We start from the raw sequence: 16,232 nt of genomic DNA on the forward strand, positions 1-16,232 counted from the left end.
CTCGAAGGAGGAGGGGTGAGAGGAAAGGCCTATCCAAGGGACAACCTAACCCTCCTCACCAGATTGGCCACATTGTCAGGTGTTAGCAGAGGCTGCAAGAACTCAGCAGTGATGTCCGTGTCTGACTGGCCTGAGATCTGGGCTGAGGCCTTTGAAGTCCCTGATGGGCCAGGTTCCAAGTCTTTGTCCTCATCATCTTCTCCCAAGTTGGGCTCTGAGAAGGGAAGAAGGGAAAAGGCTGGCTTTCTAGACTGCAGCTGGACCTGTGTCAGGGAGCCAGGGGACCCTGCCTCTAGCAAGCCACTGCATGAAGCAGCCACACAGCAGGCAAGGAAGGACCTAAGCTGCAGTTTGTCATGGCCGTGAAAGTGACATAGGGCCCCAGGCACCCACCTCTTCCTGGTGCCCCGGTCTCATCTGGAACATGGCAAAAAGCCAAAAACCTCTAGCTGATCACATTAAGCTCTGAGATGACGATACTATTAATATAGTCCATACTGAGGATGGAACGCAGGACCCTGTACTCTCTAGGTAGGTGCTCCCAGTGAGAGACAGCATGCTGTTACTGTCCCTATCACTGACACCATTCTACGTCACCTTCTAAAGGAGATGCTTCTTGAGTTTAAGTATATGGGTATTTGCCTGCATGTATGTATATCTGTGCACCATGTGTGTGCATGTGGAAGTCAAAAGAGGGCAAGGATCCCCTAGGATTGGGCTAACAAATGGTTATGGGCTGCCATGTCACCACTGGGAATTGAACCGGGGTCCTCTGAAAGAGTAGATACCACTCTTAACCCTTGAGCCATATCACCAGCCCCAACCAGCCTCCCTTTTTTGAGACACTGTCTTATGTAGCTCAGGCTGGCTAAAATTTACTATCTATCTCAGACTAGTTGGGACCTGGACCCTCCTGATTGAGACCCCAAGTGCTGGGATCAGAGGCATGCACCACCATTCCTTGCTAGAAGACTGGCATTCCACAGCAGGGGACCGCTCAGGAGATATGGACACAGTGTTAGCTGGGTGAGCGCGTGAGAGACACATGGGCCAAACACAATGTGTGATGGATACCCATGAACAGCACACAGGCGCCTCCAGTACCACTTCTGCAACGTGTCTGTCCATCCAAAATCACTTTAAAACAAGAAGCTTAAGGAAATACGGAGCTGGACAAATGGCTCAACCGTTCAGAGCATTTGCTGTTTTTCCAAACACCCAAATTTGGCATCCATCACTCATGACACACAGCTTACAAATGCTTGTAACTCCAGTTCCAAAGGGTCTAATGGCCTCTTCCCGCCTTTGTGGGCAACTGCACTCATGCATACACGCACGCACGCACGCACGCACGCACACCCATATGTGTATACACCATTAAAAATAAAAGTAAGTATTAGCCGGGTGGGCAGTGGTGGTGCACGCCTTTAATCCCAGCACTTGGGAGGCAGAGACAGGCAGATCTTTAAGTTCAAGGCCAGCTTGATCTACAAAGCAAGTTCCAGAACAGCCATGGCTACACAGAGAAACTTTAAAAAAAAAAAAAAGGGGGGGGGGCGGTCTGGAAAGATAGCTCAGTGGTTAAGAGCACTGGCTGCTTTTCCAGAGGACCCAGGTTCAATTCCCAGCACCCACGTGACAGCTCACAACTTCTGAAACTCTAGTTTGTGATTGGTGTGACACCTTCACACCAATGCACAGAAAATAAAGTTAAATAAATTATTTTAGCCGGGCCCTGGTGGCACACCCCTTTAATCCCAGAACTCGGGAGGCAGAGGCAGGCAGATCTCTGTGAGTTCGAGGCCAGCCTGGTCTACAGAGAGAGTTCCAGGACAGGCTCCAAAGCTACACAGAGAAGCCCTGTCTCGAAAAAAAAAAAAAAAAAAAAAATATATATATATTATATATATAATATATAATAAATAAACAGGGGGCTGGAGAGATGGCTCAGAGGTTAAGAGCACTGACTGTTCTTCCAGAGGTCCTGAGTTCAATTCCCAGCAACCACATGGTGGCTAACAACCATCCGTTATGAGATCTGGTGCCCTCTTCTGGTGTGCAGATATACATGGAAGCAGAATGATGTATACATGATAAATAAAATCTTAAATAGATAAATAAATAAACATAAAAAACAAATCTTTAAAAAAAAAAAAAGTAAGAAGAGAAAATTGACTTTAGACAAACTCAATGCACAACCCCTCGAAGTGTTTTCCTTTGGGAGTGTTCTATGGTGAGATGCACAGGACAGTCCTACAGCAGGGGCAGAAACAAGATGCCCACAAATGTAACTGGCAATGTTTCCATGCACATTGCAGAGTACCTGACCACCATTAAAAAGATGCAAGGCAGAGGTAGAGGTAGCTTAGACTTGAGAACACCCAGATAGTGGTTCACAACCACCTGTAACGCCAGTTCCAGGGGATCTGGTACCGCCTTCTGTCTTCCGGAGACACCAAGCGTGCATGTGGTAAACATACATGTGTACAAGCAAGACACTCACACATAAAATGAATGAATCTGATGAAAACGTTAAAATAAATAGTGAAAAGATGAAGGGCCAGCAACAGGCTCAGTGGGGAGAGGTGCTTCCCTCTCGCACAAACCTGAAGATCCCAGTCTGATCCCCAGAAGGAGAGGACAGGTCCCACAAAGTTGTGCCCTGGCCTCCATACACGCACTTGGCATATGTGCTCCCCTCCCCCATTAAAAAAAAAAAATCGCAGTAGAATCTCCTCCACAGAAACTTAAAGGAGAGCAAAGTATTGCTCTCCCTCACTGAGCAACGGAGAAATATAGCTAAAGGCCACAGCAACCCTTATGAAGTTAATTCCATTTGAATACAAAAAAGAATTTCGGGGCTGGAGAGATGGCTCAGAGGTTAAGAGCACTGACTGCTCTTCCAGAGGTCCTGAGTTCAATTCCCAGCACCCACATGGTGGCTCACAACCATCTGTAATGAGATCTGGTGCCCTCTTCTGGTGTGCAGATGTACATGGAAGCAGAATGTTGTATACATAATAAATAAAATCTTAAAAAAAAAAAAGAATTTCATAGCTGGGTGCATTGGCACACATCTGTCATCCCAGCACTTCGGAAGCAGAGGCAGGTGGATCTCTATGTGTTCGAAGGCCAGCCAGGACTACATAATGACATCTTGACAAAAGCAAGACAAAACCCCAACATAATTTCAGAAATATCCTACACACAGAGATGACATTTTAAAAAATGTTGGTATTAAGAGGCTGCTATGTCAACACTATTGTTGAGTACCCCAGAAATCACCTCAGAGCTGGGGAGGTGACACACACCTGCAATCCTCACACTTGGAGACAGAAGACCGTGTCTCAATAAAAAACAAAAATGTTCAAGTTTTCAAAATTAAAAACAAAAACAAAAACCCTGAGCCAGATGGTGGTGGTACACGCAAAGCTTTAATCAGCACTCAGGAGGCAGAGACAGGTGAATTTCTGTGGGTTCAAGGCCAGCATGGTCTACAGAGTGAGTTCCAGGACAGCCAGGACTACACAGAGAAAGCCTTCTCCAAAAACCAAAACAAAAAAAGAAAAATCCAATTATATATATCAAGTAAAGGAAAAGCGCCTTCTACACACGTATAAAACAGGAACGAAAACACAAAGAACACACCACTCGTCACTCACTTCCTTTTTGTAACATCTAAATGAATCCTAATTGGCCACACACCCACCATCCCAGCAGTCCAGAGATGGAGGCAGAAAGACCAAGGTAAGGTCACCCTCTCCTAGACTCAAGTCCCTACAAACACCACAGTTAACTTACTTGGGTATGTTTCCCACATCACACTATGGAATGCCCTGTGTATTCATTAATGCAACTTGGCACAGTGTAACAAAGCCAGGCCTTATACCCCAACTCACCCAGCTTCATCTTCTTCAGCGTGGAGTCTGCATCATCCCGGGACCGTTTTCGGGAGTCTTTGCTGCTGGGCATGTTGCGGGCGATCTCTGCCTGGGGGGTGCCCAGGTCCACCAGCAGGGTGGTGATCTGGGCCTGGAACTCCAAGGAGGCAGGGTGCTTGAGCACACTCAGCAAGTGCAGCTTGAGGTTCTTACGCACGCTGCTCACCTGGGACTTGGCCAGCGTTGGGGGCAGGTTGGCTGTGAGGACAGAGTTGGGAGCTTGGTGCTGGGGACAGATCACTGTGGAGCCTGCCAGGCTCAATTCTCAGCCCTTGCTGCCATTCCCTGGGAAATTCCTAGACTCACAGAAGGACTGGTGGGCTTCCCCCTTTCAAGCGGAGACTGAAAGCCCAAGAGACCTCTAGGATATTAGTCCTTTAAAGTGAGGAAACCTAAATGCTATTTCTCTGCACTCGAGCCTCAGGTTCCCGTTTCCGATCTGCAGTCCACTGCTACCCTGGGGAGAGCTGTAACCGCCACCTTCTCCACAAGCTGCTGACTGCACAGCTGCCACAGCTCAGGCCAGTCCTCCTGTCACTGGCATGACCAGCCAGAGTCTCAGTCACCTTGGTGAGCAAGCTGCCCCTGTTCCACAGAGAAAGAGGCCTCTAACTCGGCCTGCGCAGTATCCACCATCAGCTCCTCAGCCTGTGCCACCCTCATTCCCTTCTGAGGGAACCACCCTGTCTCCATCCTCTGTCCAAGTGTGCAGGAGACCAGGGCCAATGAGAACACTGCGTTTCCCTGGCCACTGTGATTGGCTCAGTGGTGGGCTCGCAGTCTCTGGTCAGCCAATCATAAACAATGAACATCGGCCCTTGACTTTTGCTGGAATGATGGGGAAAGAGTTGCCCTCTCTCTCTGTTGCTAAGTGGACAGGATGGGAGCCTGCAGCTCTAGGGCCATCTTTACTGCTTCGAGAAACAGCCAGGAAACAACGCCAACCCAAGAGCTCAGAGGCTGACAGACTAAATCCACGACCAGCATCCAATCATGCCTCAACCCCAGGCACAAACACTGGAACATGTCAGCAGCCTCCTCTTCTGAGGGATCTCGGGAGGCTGGACTCTGAGAAATGATCTTGGGGGCCCAGCATCTCAAGCCAGCTTTGAGGTAGTTTTATATCCCACACCAAAGCTTTCTATCTAACATGCAACAGTGGAGTGCGCAGAGCTCAACAGCTCCTGGGGAAGCAGCAACCTGGCCAGGAGCCGGCTTGGGCGGGGAACTTCCACCTACCATGCAGGGTCTCATAGGCCTGGATCACCTCGGACATGAACATGGGTCTCTGGCGGGCGATGTTGGCAAGGGAGCCCAGGGCTGTGGTCAGGTTGATGGAGGAGATGGCGGGGTGTACCATGAACTTCAGCAGCTGCTCCAAGGCTGCCTTGCCTTCCTCCCACAGGACATCTAACGGGGAAGAAGAGAGGCTCAGTCAGTGGGGCCCCACTGTCAACCTGACTAGATGGAGATCCACCCTCACAGCCCAACAGGCCCTGGAGCAGCACTGCTCTCAGTCTGGTCCTCCAGAGTCAACAGTTATGTTCTGGTGTAAACACACTGAGCTCATACTACAGGAAAATGAGTACAGCAAACTCCATGTGTATCTACAGAAGACACTGTAACAGCACTGTGAGTACACACAGGGCACTAGGGAACAGCAACACTCACTGTACTGGATGTAGGGGTGATCTCGAGGGATTCGGTCCAGACTGATGTCATGCTCTTGGCGTCGGGGGACCTCTGAATCAGCCATGCGGGGTGACAGGGTGACAATGAGGCCCTCCACAAACTTGATGGCATGTGTACGGATGCCATCGTTGTCGGAATCCAAGAGTAGGATGATTTCCCCAGCCATGGAGGACACCATGTCCCAGCAGGCCTCCTGGAGATCGTTGATGACCCGAGACTTCACCATCCACTGCCGAGGGGTCAGGAATAGAAAAGACAGACAGCGAAGACAACACATCACCGTGAGCAGGATCCGCCCCCCACCTGCAGACTGAATGACTGTGAGCACATTCACTTAGTTAAACCAACAGCTATGCTCAGTACTGGGCAAGGCTAGGATGGGGGCAACCAAGACACAGCTAAGCCAGTGATGAAGTATCAGACCTCAAGACACAGGAGCAGTCACCTCAGAGGGGTCAGCAGGGCTCAAGAGATAGGGGAGCAGTTAAAGAGTATGGGCTGCTCTTGCAGAGAGCCCAGGTTGCATTCCCATACCCACATGGCATCTCTCCCTGTCTGCTACTGCAGTTCCAGAAGATCTGATGTTCTCTTCTGGCCTCTACAGGCACTGTACACACACTGCATAGACATGTACGCAGACAAAGCACCCTATACCACTCCCCAAAAAAGCAGCAGTGACTGACTGGCTTCATTTTGCTAACAATGAATGGCCCAACCAATAAACTCACTCCTGTGTCATCAAATAACAACTGAGAACTCGTGTGATTCTCCTTTTCAAAGATGTTTATTTTTATGTGTATGGGTGTTTTGTCTGCATATATCTGTGCAACACATGTATGCAGTACCCGAGGAAGTCAGAAGAGAGCATCGGATGACCTGAAATTGGATGGGCATTGGTGGCACACGCCTTTAATCCCAGTACTCGGGAGGCAGAGGCAGGTGGATCTCTGTGAGTTCGAGACCAGCCTGGTCTACAAGAGCGAGTTCCAGGACAGCCTCCAAAGCCACAGAGAAACCCTGTCTCGAAAGCCCCCCACCCCCCACCCCCAAAAAAGAAAGAAATTGGAGTTACAGATGGTTACGAGAGACCATGTGGAAGTGAACCCGGGCCCTCTGGAAGAACAAGCATTCCCAACAGCTTGGCCATCTCTGTAGATTTGTGGTCCTTTTTAAAAAACTGCTATTATTTCTGCAGTCCAAGGTGGCCTTGAACTCTTTCTGCCCTAGCCTTACACATGCTAGGTTGGCAGGTGAGCAACCCACACCTGGCTGCCCTGCATCCCTCACTGAGCTAGCACTGCATCTAGAATCTTGGTCCTGGCCATCCCCTGAACCACCTGTCAGGGCTTGAGAGTGGACATTCTTGGGGAATGTCTGTGGAATACATAAATGAGTGGACCCAAACATTAGATGCCTTGCTGTCTGTTCTCACAACAGCAGCAGATTCACTTATGACAAGCTTATGCTTGCCACGACTGGCAACACAGGCCATAACCCAGCAAAAGGAGGAAGTGTGGGCAGGGAGAGGGAAATTCAAGGTTTCTCTGGGCAACTCAGCCTTGACCTCGACCCCTGGCATGGCTTGGACTGTAAGGAAGGCCACCCCGGCTGGGAAGGCCCAGCTGCGCTGCTCACCTGCAGGGCCACCTTGTAGAGCTGCGTCATGGTGAGGATGGCTTTCTTTACCACGTTCACATTTTCGTCCCGCAGGAGCATGTTGAGGTTGGCGATCAGTTTTAGCAGCAGCTCAATGTCCCGCTTGCTGGGGATGGAAGAGAAGGGGACAGGTAATGCTGGCCTTGGGGTAGGGAATAGGGACTCAGGCCTGTGAATCAAGAGACTGAGGTGGAGGTGGGGACTCTTTATGGTCAGTACTCCCCGTAGTGTCGGATGATGGCGACACCTCACTGTACCACAGCTGGCCCTGCGGCCTTCACTCCCGCAACTCTGTAGGGTCCAGCTGTCTAAGTAAGGGACAGCCAACAATTGTTTGAAGTTTGAGCAGGCCATCATCTTTTTCTCTGAGACAGAGTCTCAGCCCCAGCTTGGCCTCTAACTATCTAACAGCTGAGGATGACCTTGGGCTCCAGATGCTCCTGCCTCCACACCTCCTGTGCTAGGATTTGTAAGTGTGTACCACCACACAGATTTCTAAAGTGCTGGGGATGGAACCCAAGGCTCTGTGCATGCTCGGCAAGCATTCTAACGGAGCCACATCCCTAGCCCCATTCCTTATCTTACTTGGAGAACACCCACAGCACAGGTGGTAAAAACAGCCACCAAAACCACCGAGCGTGCAATGAAAGGACTTAGGAAAACACCTAGTTTTGTTTACTCAGGCCTGAAGGCTCCCACATCAGGGACCCTTTGGTAGGGCTAAGAACTGGCAGGGTCACTTTGGCTGCCAGAAAGAATCAAAGGCCTCCAGTGACGTCTGGCCAAGGAACAAAGCAATCTGAGAAGGCCCGCCCCCGGAGCGCAACACGTTAATGGGATTCTTTTCACAATGTACGTTCCGTTCTGATTCCAAGCACCAGTTACACCGTTCAAAAAACATGAAACACCAAAGAAAGAGAGGAAGGAAGGAAGGAAGGAAGGAAGGAAGGAAGGAAGGAGGGAAGGAAGGAGGGAAGGAAAAGAGAAGACAAAAAAATGGTGGGCTGGAGAGATGGCTCAGTGTTTAAGAGCACTGGCTGTAGGCCTGGGTTACGTGAGACCCTGTCTAGACAAAAATAAAATAAAATAAAATAAAATAAAATAAAACTTGAGTGTCAAATTCTGGAAGACAGGGCATTACACAGTTTTGCTCACTGGACACATCTGTTACACAATTTTTTGCGAACTCCTAAAATTTAGTACAGCTGGATGTGGTATGCCACAATCTCAGCACCTGGGAGGCTGAGAGGGAGGAGGACTGCCCCAAGTTCAAGGCCACAGTAAGAACCTGTCTCTAGCAAACAACATGAAAAACTATCACCAATGTTCCCAGTAAAGAGGCGAGTGTGCCAATGTGGGGCAATGGGGTCAGAGACACAGAGTAAAGTATCCTAGGTCTGCCAAGTTCGGCCAAGTGAACTCGGGGAAAACCCACCGGACCCTCCAAATCACCTCAAAGCCTCATGATGAAGGTTGAATAACAAATAAGTCAACAAGACTCAATAGCTCCTGGCAGGCTAGCAGGGTAACAAAAAGAGCTATTTTATCTCCTCCCCCTTGCAGAGCCAAACGTGAATAGAGAAAGGAACCAGCTACTTCCCATTCTGAATCTCAGAGAGGGTGACTGGCTATCCAGGGCTGCTGTGGAGATCAAAGGCAAGAGGGGTCAAGCCATTACTAGATGTCCTTGCTTGTTCAACACCTACACTGTCACCACTGTTAGAACCAATCTTGTTTGAGGAAACACTGGGATATGGAGGCCCTGCTGTGAAGCCACCATTTATTTTTTGGTGAATTACCCAGGCAATTTCAAGCAGTGTGGAGCACCACAAAAAAAACAGCGACAGTGAAGACAGGAGTCAAAGGGAATGCTCAGGCAAGGTTTTCTGAGGAACCTGGAGAAGTGATGGAATGGCCCCAGGTCAGGCAGAAGCAGACTGGCTAGGAAGGACACTGGCGTTTTGTGAGGAGCAGAGGGAGATGGGGTCAGGCGAGTGCTCGGAGGACCGGCAGGAGTGTAGGAGAGGCACAGTAAGATGCCATATCCGCTCAGCAGATGGCCTAGCTACGCGCAGAGGTTGGTGAGGGTATGACTTCCCTCTGCAGATGGTTCCCAACTAGACTATGAGGCCAGGGACTGGGAGCAAACCTCCCATTCCAGAAACAGGAGACAGGGACAGGAGGACCAGAAATTCAAGGTTTTATCCTCTGCTACAAAGTAGCTCCAGGCCAGCCTGAGCTGCATCAGTTCTTGTCTAAAGCAAATCAAGAACTACAGAGTGACTGTACTAATCAGCACTTATGACTGTTTTAACATGGTCCGGGGTGGAGGGACGGCTCAGCAGTCGGCTCCTGAGAACCTGAGTTCACCTCCCAGTACCATATCACATCAGCCTGGTTCAGGAGTAGCCACAGCGGAGACTGAGATGGCAAGCAGCAAGCAGCGGCTGCCTGTGTTCTGAAAGGAGAACCGCCACTTCAACCAACAAAGCAGCCATGAAGTGTTGCTTCAAGGGCAGGGGCTGTGTGGCGGGGGAGGAACTCTGGGGACATGCGCCAGGCCCCCAGGACTCTAAAGAGGCGCGTACCATGCCTCCTCGATGAAGCCTATGACGAACTTGCGCACCTCGATGGACTTGTCTGCTTGGAAAGCGATGATCTCCTGTGATGTCGGAAGGGAGATGGCTTAGCCACACCAAGGAGCATCACCTCACCTTTATCCCACCCCAGGGCCATCACTCACATCCAAGAAGTTGTCGAGCAGGGTGGGGTCTTTGTTGATGATCAGCTCCTGGACCTAGGAGATTGGGGGAGGAAGAACAGACCTGGAACCAGGCTCCAAAGCCAGGCACGGTGGCTCTTCTTCATAGTCCCTGTACTTGGGAGGCTGAGGCAGGATTGTCATGCTATCAAGGCAGTCTATACTATGGACTCTATCTAAAAAAACTAAAAATAAGGGCCATCAGGATGGCTTAGGGGGTAAAGTGCTAGCCACCCATGCCTCAAGATCTAAACAGACTCTCTGGGAGCCTCTTGGTAGAAAGATTTCCAGCAAGTTGCCCCGATACCCACGTGCTGTGCAGGCATACCTGAGGCAAAGAGTATAAAAGTATGGGACGTGGAGATGGCTCGGTGGGTAAACACTCCCTCCACAAGCCCCAGGGCATTTTGGATCTCTGAAGCAACACAGCCAAAGTCCCAGCACTTTGGAGACAGAGGCAGGATCCCAGGGCAACCTGGCAGGCTAGACTAATGGCTCAGCAGGCTTTGGGGTCTACTGAGAGACCCTGCCTCAACCAAGCAGACAGTGACTAAGAAACACACATGTCAACACATACATGTGTGCACACATGCCTGTACCTCACACCAAGCAACCAGGCACCTCCATCCATGTGAACAAGCATACATGCACACCAGACATACCAGGAAAATAAAAAAATAAGTGCCTAATTTAAAGATAGGGTCTGGAGAGAGGGCTCAGCAGTTAAGAGCACTGGCTGCTCTTCCAGAGGACTAGAGAGAGAGCTGAGTCTGGTGGCACAGGCCTACAATCCAAGCTACTTGAAGAGACAGGAAGATTATAAGTTCAGCAGCCACCAAGGCTGCAGGGCGGGTTCAGGCCAGTTTGAAAAACACAGTAAGAATACTTCTCAAAATAAAAGTAAACCAGCTGTGGGGGTACACACCTCTAATCCCAGCACTTGGGCAGGGGCAGGGGCAAAGGCAAGGGCAGAGGCAGGTGGATTGCTGTGATTTTGAGGCAAGCCTGATTTACACATTGAGCTCTAAAATGCCGGGACTACATAGAGAGACCCTGCCTCAAATAAATAAATAAACAAACAAACAAATAAATAAAGCCCAAATGAATGAATGAATGAATGAATTTGAATGAACAGTAAGAGGGCCAAAAATGTAGCTCAACAATAGACTGCTTGCCTGGCAAGCCAAGGCTCTAGGTCCGGCCACAAGGATAAGGAAAAGAAAAGAAGAAAACCTCGAGCTCCTGCCTTCCTGAGGTTCAGCCTCCTATTACCTGTCTGACAGTTCTCCGTCCTCACAATGTCAGCATCCAGCAAGTATTCTGACCAGGAGAGCCCATTTCCTGAGGCCTCTTACATGTCAGGTTTTTTTTTTTTTTTCCCAGATAGGCTTTCTCTGTGAAACAGTCCTGGCTGCTGGCTGTCTGGCACTCGCTCTGGAGACCAGGCTGGCCACGAACTCACAGAGATCCGCCTGCCTCTGCCTCCTATGTGCTGGGATTAAAGGTGTGAGCCACCACTGCCTAGCCAGGAGCCCTCTCTTAATTCTGCTTGTCAGCCTTACCCACCATGGGTCATCACTGTCTGTCCACCCTACTGGACCATGGGAGAGAGGAAAGGCACAGGATCTGCAGGTGGACCCCAGAATCTAAGGGCTGGTTTGGCTAGCCACTAGCAGAGTCTGCTTCTCTGTGCATGAACTACAGGTGACCCCTCCACCCAGCACCCCGAGTCCCAGAGTTTGGGAAGCACTGAACAAGCATGCTTTACAACACTGCACTCCGGGGTGCAGGACTGTACAAGTGCACATGTGCCATCATGTATGAGTGTATCTCGGTGTGTGTGTGTGTGTGTGTGTATACTGCAGGCATGTGTGACTGCAGCTGCTAGCAACGCTCTCTCAGTGACTCTGTCCCTGACCCCCCACCTCACCTGTTTGAGCACTGTGATTTTGGAGTCATTGGTGATCAGCGCTGCCTGGTTCAGAAGATCTACCACCTGGAAGGAGGGACAAGCAAGTGTCACGGCCTGTCTCGCTGGCCCAGGCCAAGCCCCACAGTCTTGAGCTCTGCTGTCTGGGCAGCATCATGCCAAGGTAAGAGTCACTCTCTCTCACTCCCAACCCCTCAGTTATACTCACCCTCTCAGAAGTGGTCATGCCATCAACGCCTGGCCCTTCCTCTTGTGTGAAAAACTGTGATGCCACGCTCCGGCGGGTGACACTGTCCCCACTGCCACTTGCCATGACTGCTGTCAGGGTCTCCCTGGAAAAGAAAATAGTAAGTTTCTCTATCCAGTCCTCCTTCTTCCCCGTAGGGTAGTTAGAGGGTTTATGTTCACATGCAGGGGATCCAAGGCCGGGGAGAACAGTGTCTCGGTCAGAGGCATGCACAATGCTTCAGCTCCAATACTTTTTGTCATCTTTTTTAAACACCGGGTATCGTGTAGGTTGGGCTGGTCTCAGACTCACTAGGTAGCCAAAGATGGTCCTCACCCCCTACTCCCTTCTGTCTGTGCCTGCCTCCCAAGAGCTGGAGTGACAGTGTGCACACCACACGTTCCCTGGTCAACCAGGGCTGCCGAAAGGCCATCTATGTGAGCGGGCATGGTGGCACACATCTCTATCTCAGCATTTTCAAGATGTAGGTAGGTGGCAACATCAGGAGCTTAAGGCCAGCCAGGGCTACTTTATACTGTCTCAAAAAAAATAAACAAACACAAAAAAAAACAAAAACAAAACAGAGAGAGAGAGAGAGAGAGAGAGAGAGAGAGAGAGAGAAAACAGAAGACTCATTGCAATACAGTATCCTTACACTGTTCCTTCTGTGAAAGTGAGGGAGAGGAACTTCCACAATTATCACAAGGTCATGCAGGAGAGTCACGGAGAAGACATCATGCATAGCATTACTTTTAACAGCAAGCAGCACAGGCCAACCCAGTGTTCTGAAGCAGGGAGCCAGGCTGCGAAGACACACCTACAAACTGAAGGGCTCTGCAAGCTGGCGGACAGTGCCTGCGCAGGCCGTGCAAGGCCCTTCATAGTACAGGCTGGACACCAGGGTAAATGAACAAGCAAGAGACGGCTTTGCTGTCAGCTGACCCCACCCCGCACTCCCTTTCTCATAGTGTCTCTTCTCTTGCCCCCAGAGATCTAGTCCTTTCTTCCATAGCAAGGCCTTCCCCACTCCAAATCACACACACACACCCTGCGCACATCCATGCCCCATGTCTGTTCATTACACCAACAGCATGGCCACCCAACAGAACACACCACAATGCTCCTTGAACCAGAAAGTAAGAAACTTTCCACTCTTCTTCTGGATGATACATCAAGAACCAACAAAATTTTCCTTCCTCTTTGGTTTACTCTTTAATTTTCCGGGGTTTGTTTTGTCTTGAGCATATATATTCCTGTTCCTCTTTCTGACAAATTTTTAAATTAGTGAAAATGATGTTCAGCTGCCCATTGGTATTGGAGACTGGCCCCAGGGCCTCCTTCCTATCAAAATTCAAACCCTTATTTAAAATAGCACTGTTTGGCCAGACGTGATGGCATACATACCCTTTTAATCCCAGCACTAGGGGCAGAGGCAAGATGATCTCTCAGGGTCACTCTGTCTCCAAAAAAAAAAAAAAAAAAAAAAAAAAAGGCAGTACTGTTTGTTGGGGCTAGGGATAGAGCACAGTTGGTACTCAGTTGTTTAACAGGCACAAATCCCCAGGCTCCATCCCAAGCAACACATAAATCCCGTGGTGTTAAACTCAAGGTCATCTTCCATACATAGTGAGTTGGGAAGCCAGCCTGGCCAGGAGACCTTGCCCCAAACAAAAGAGCAGTGTTCATGTGAAATTCACACATGCTCTGGCACACTTTTAAAACCCTCCCTCCTCCCTCTCCTCTCTCTCAGGCTGGCTAGAGATGGAACCCTGCATGACAGGCAAGTGCTCTATCACTGAGTTACATCCCCAGTCCTTTTTACTGTTAAGACTTTGAGACAGGGTCTCACTAAGTTGCCCAGGCTACCAATAAACTCATTCTGTAGTTCTGGCAAGGACTAGAACTTTGTGATCCTCCTGTCTGTGTCTTAAGTAGCTGGAATTACAAGTCTGTGCCACTCAGCCTGGTTTAAATCATCTCCAGATCACTTAGTACCTAATGCAATATAAACACTATGTAAACATTGTTACATTGTATTGTTTCAGGACTAACGTTTAAAAAAAAAAAAAAAAAGTCTACACAGGGCCAGCTTAAATTGGTTTCCTGAATATTTTTCTTTTTCGGAGACAGGGTTTCTTTGCGTAGCCCTGGCTGTCCTGGAACTCACTCTGTAGACCAGGCTGGCCTCGAACTCACAGAAATCCGCTTGCCGGTGCTTCCCAGGATCAAAGGTGTGCGCTGCCTGAATATTTCAATCTAAGGTTGGCTTGAATCCATCCACACGTGAGAACTTCTGGATACTTTCCTGTTTTCTATCTGGATACTTTTCTATTTCGGTTTTTCTCCTAATAAATGCTGGAGCTCAGTCTATTTTTTTTTTTCCCTTCCTTTTTTTTTCCCCCTACAGCTGCAAAATCATTTTATGACATTAATGCAATTAACCACCGATTTCAGGCGGGCTTCCCCCCTTGACAGTAGTGGGGCTGTGTGCAGTCTGGCTCTCTGAAACAAACATTATAACCCTGACTCCCCAACTTTTCTGGCTGTGTCCTCAACAGCCAGCCGCTCCTTCCACCACCAGGAAATACATCGCCCCCGTGACCCTCAAGAGTGGATCTCCTCCGGGTGGGTTGTTTGTTTGGGGTTTTTTTTTGTTTTGTTTTTCCACTCATCTAATCATTCAACACCAACTTGGGCGACTCCAGGGTGTGATGGGCGCTGTGCTGGGGAGCCGGCACTGACCGAGACACACACACACACACACACACACACCCACCGGCAGCCCTCGCCCACACAGGGTCAGAGACACAAACAAAACCCGCACAACAAAGTCCAGCACACGTGACGAGAGGGACCAGGCACGGGGGACCTGGGAGAGCATCTGGGGGAGGGCGGGAAACGGGGCCTGGGGGGGAGAAGGGACGCGGGGAGCCGAGCCCCCCAACCCCAACCCCAGGGATGAGAGGGGGGCTCGTCAGGCTGATGAAGCACTAACTGCACATCTCAGGGGTAGCCTGAGCATCCCAACCCCGGGGATGGAGGGGGGCTCGTCAGGCTGATGATGGAGCACTAAGTGCACGTCTCAGGGGGTCGGGGGAAGCCGAGCCCCCCAACCCCGGGGATGAGGGGCGGCTCGTCAGGCTGATGGAGCACTAACTGCACGTCTCGGGGGTCGGGGGGAGCCCAGCCCCCCAACCCCAACCCCAACCCCAACCCCGGGGATGAGGGGGGGCTCGTCAGGCTGATGGAGCACTAACTGCATGTCTCGGGGATCGGGGGGAGCCCAGCCCCCCAACCCCAACCCTAACCCCGGGGATGAGGGGGGCTCGTCAGGCTGATGGAGCACTAACTGCACATCTCAGGGGTAGCCTGAGCCCCCCAACCCCGGGGATGGAGGGGGGCTCGTCAGGCTGATGATGGAGCACCAACTGCACGTCTCGGGGGGGGGTCGGGGGGAGCCGAGCCCCCCAACCCCAACCCCGGGGATGACAGGGGGGCTCGTCAGGCTGATGATGGAGCACTAACTGCACGTCTCGGGGGTCGGGGGGAGCCGAGCCCCCCAACCCCAACCCCGGGGATGACAGGGGGGCTCGTCAGGCTGATGATGGAGCACTAACTGCACGTCTTGGGGGTCGGGGGGAGCCGAGCCCCCCAACCCCAACCCCGGGGATGACAGGGGGGCTCGTCAGGCTGATGATGGAGCACCAACTGCACGTCTTGGGGGTCGGGGGGAGCCGAGCCCCCCAACCCCAACCCCGGGGATGACAGGGGGGCTCGTCAGGCTGATGATGGAGCACTAACTGCACGTCTCGGGGGTCGGGGTCGGGGTGTGGGGGGGGACACAGCCTGTGCAAAGGCCCCGGGGCGCGAAGGAGGAAGGCACATGGCCAGTCTGGGGACGCCGGGGGCCGGCTGCGAGCCGAGGCCGAGCCGCAGGCCGAGCCGGAGCTCCGCGGGGCGGACTTGTGCGGCGGCCGCGGTGGAAGTTTGGCCGCGGGGGGCTCGGTAGCCAAGGAAGGGTCCCGA

At 51.1% G+C, this 16,232-nt stretch overlaps 1 protein-coding gene across 3 annotated transcripts in view; it reads right to left on the minus strand.

Annotated features, from left to right (window-relative positions):
* Sympk (symplekin) overlaps nucleotides 1–16,232 on the minus strand; it is a 30,974-nt gene that overhangs the window by 14,433 nt on the left and 309 nt on the right. The window contains exons 2-11 of one of the 3 annotated variants that reach the window (XM_027430959.2): nucleotides 13,611–13,662; nucleotides 12,189–12,312; nucleotides 11,981–12,046; nucleotides 10,033–10,086; nucleotides 9,878–9,951; nucleotides 7,269–7,431; nucleotides 5,613–5,862; nucleotides 5,181–5,351; nucleotides 3,900–4,139; nucleotides 60–214 (exon numbers count right to left, since the gene is read on the minus strand). In XM_027430959.2, the coding sequence (XP_027286760.1) occupies nucleotides 60–214; nucleotides 3,900–4,139; nucleotides 5,181–5,351; nucleotides 5,613–5,862; nucleotides 7,269–7,431; nucleotides 9,878–9,951; nucleotides 10,033–10,086; nucleotides 11,981–12,046; nucleotides 12,189–12,293 (1,278 nt within the window). In that variant the 5' untranslated portion in view covers nucleotides 12,294–12,312; nucleotides 13,611–13,662. The remainder of the gene's footprint in view (nucleotides 1–59; nucleotides 215–3,899; nucleotides 4,140–5,180; nucleotides 5,352–5,612; nucleotides 5,863–7,268; nucleotides 7,432–9,877; nucleotides 9,952–10,032; nucleotides 10,087–11,980; nucleotides 12,047–12,188; nucleotides 12,313–13,610; nucleotides 13,663–16,232) is intronic. The other 2 variants (XM_027430961.2, XM_027430960.2) reach the window with 2 other exon arrangements.

The sequence above is a fragment of the Cricetulus griseus genome, chromosome 9, assembly GCF_003668045.3.
Source record: "Cricetulus griseus strain 17A/GY chromosome 9, alternate assembly CriGri-PICRH-1.0, whole genome shotgun sequence".
Taxonomy (NCBI): Eukaryota; Metazoa; Chordata; class Mammalia; order Rodentia; family Cricetidae; genus Cricetulus; species Cricetulus griseus.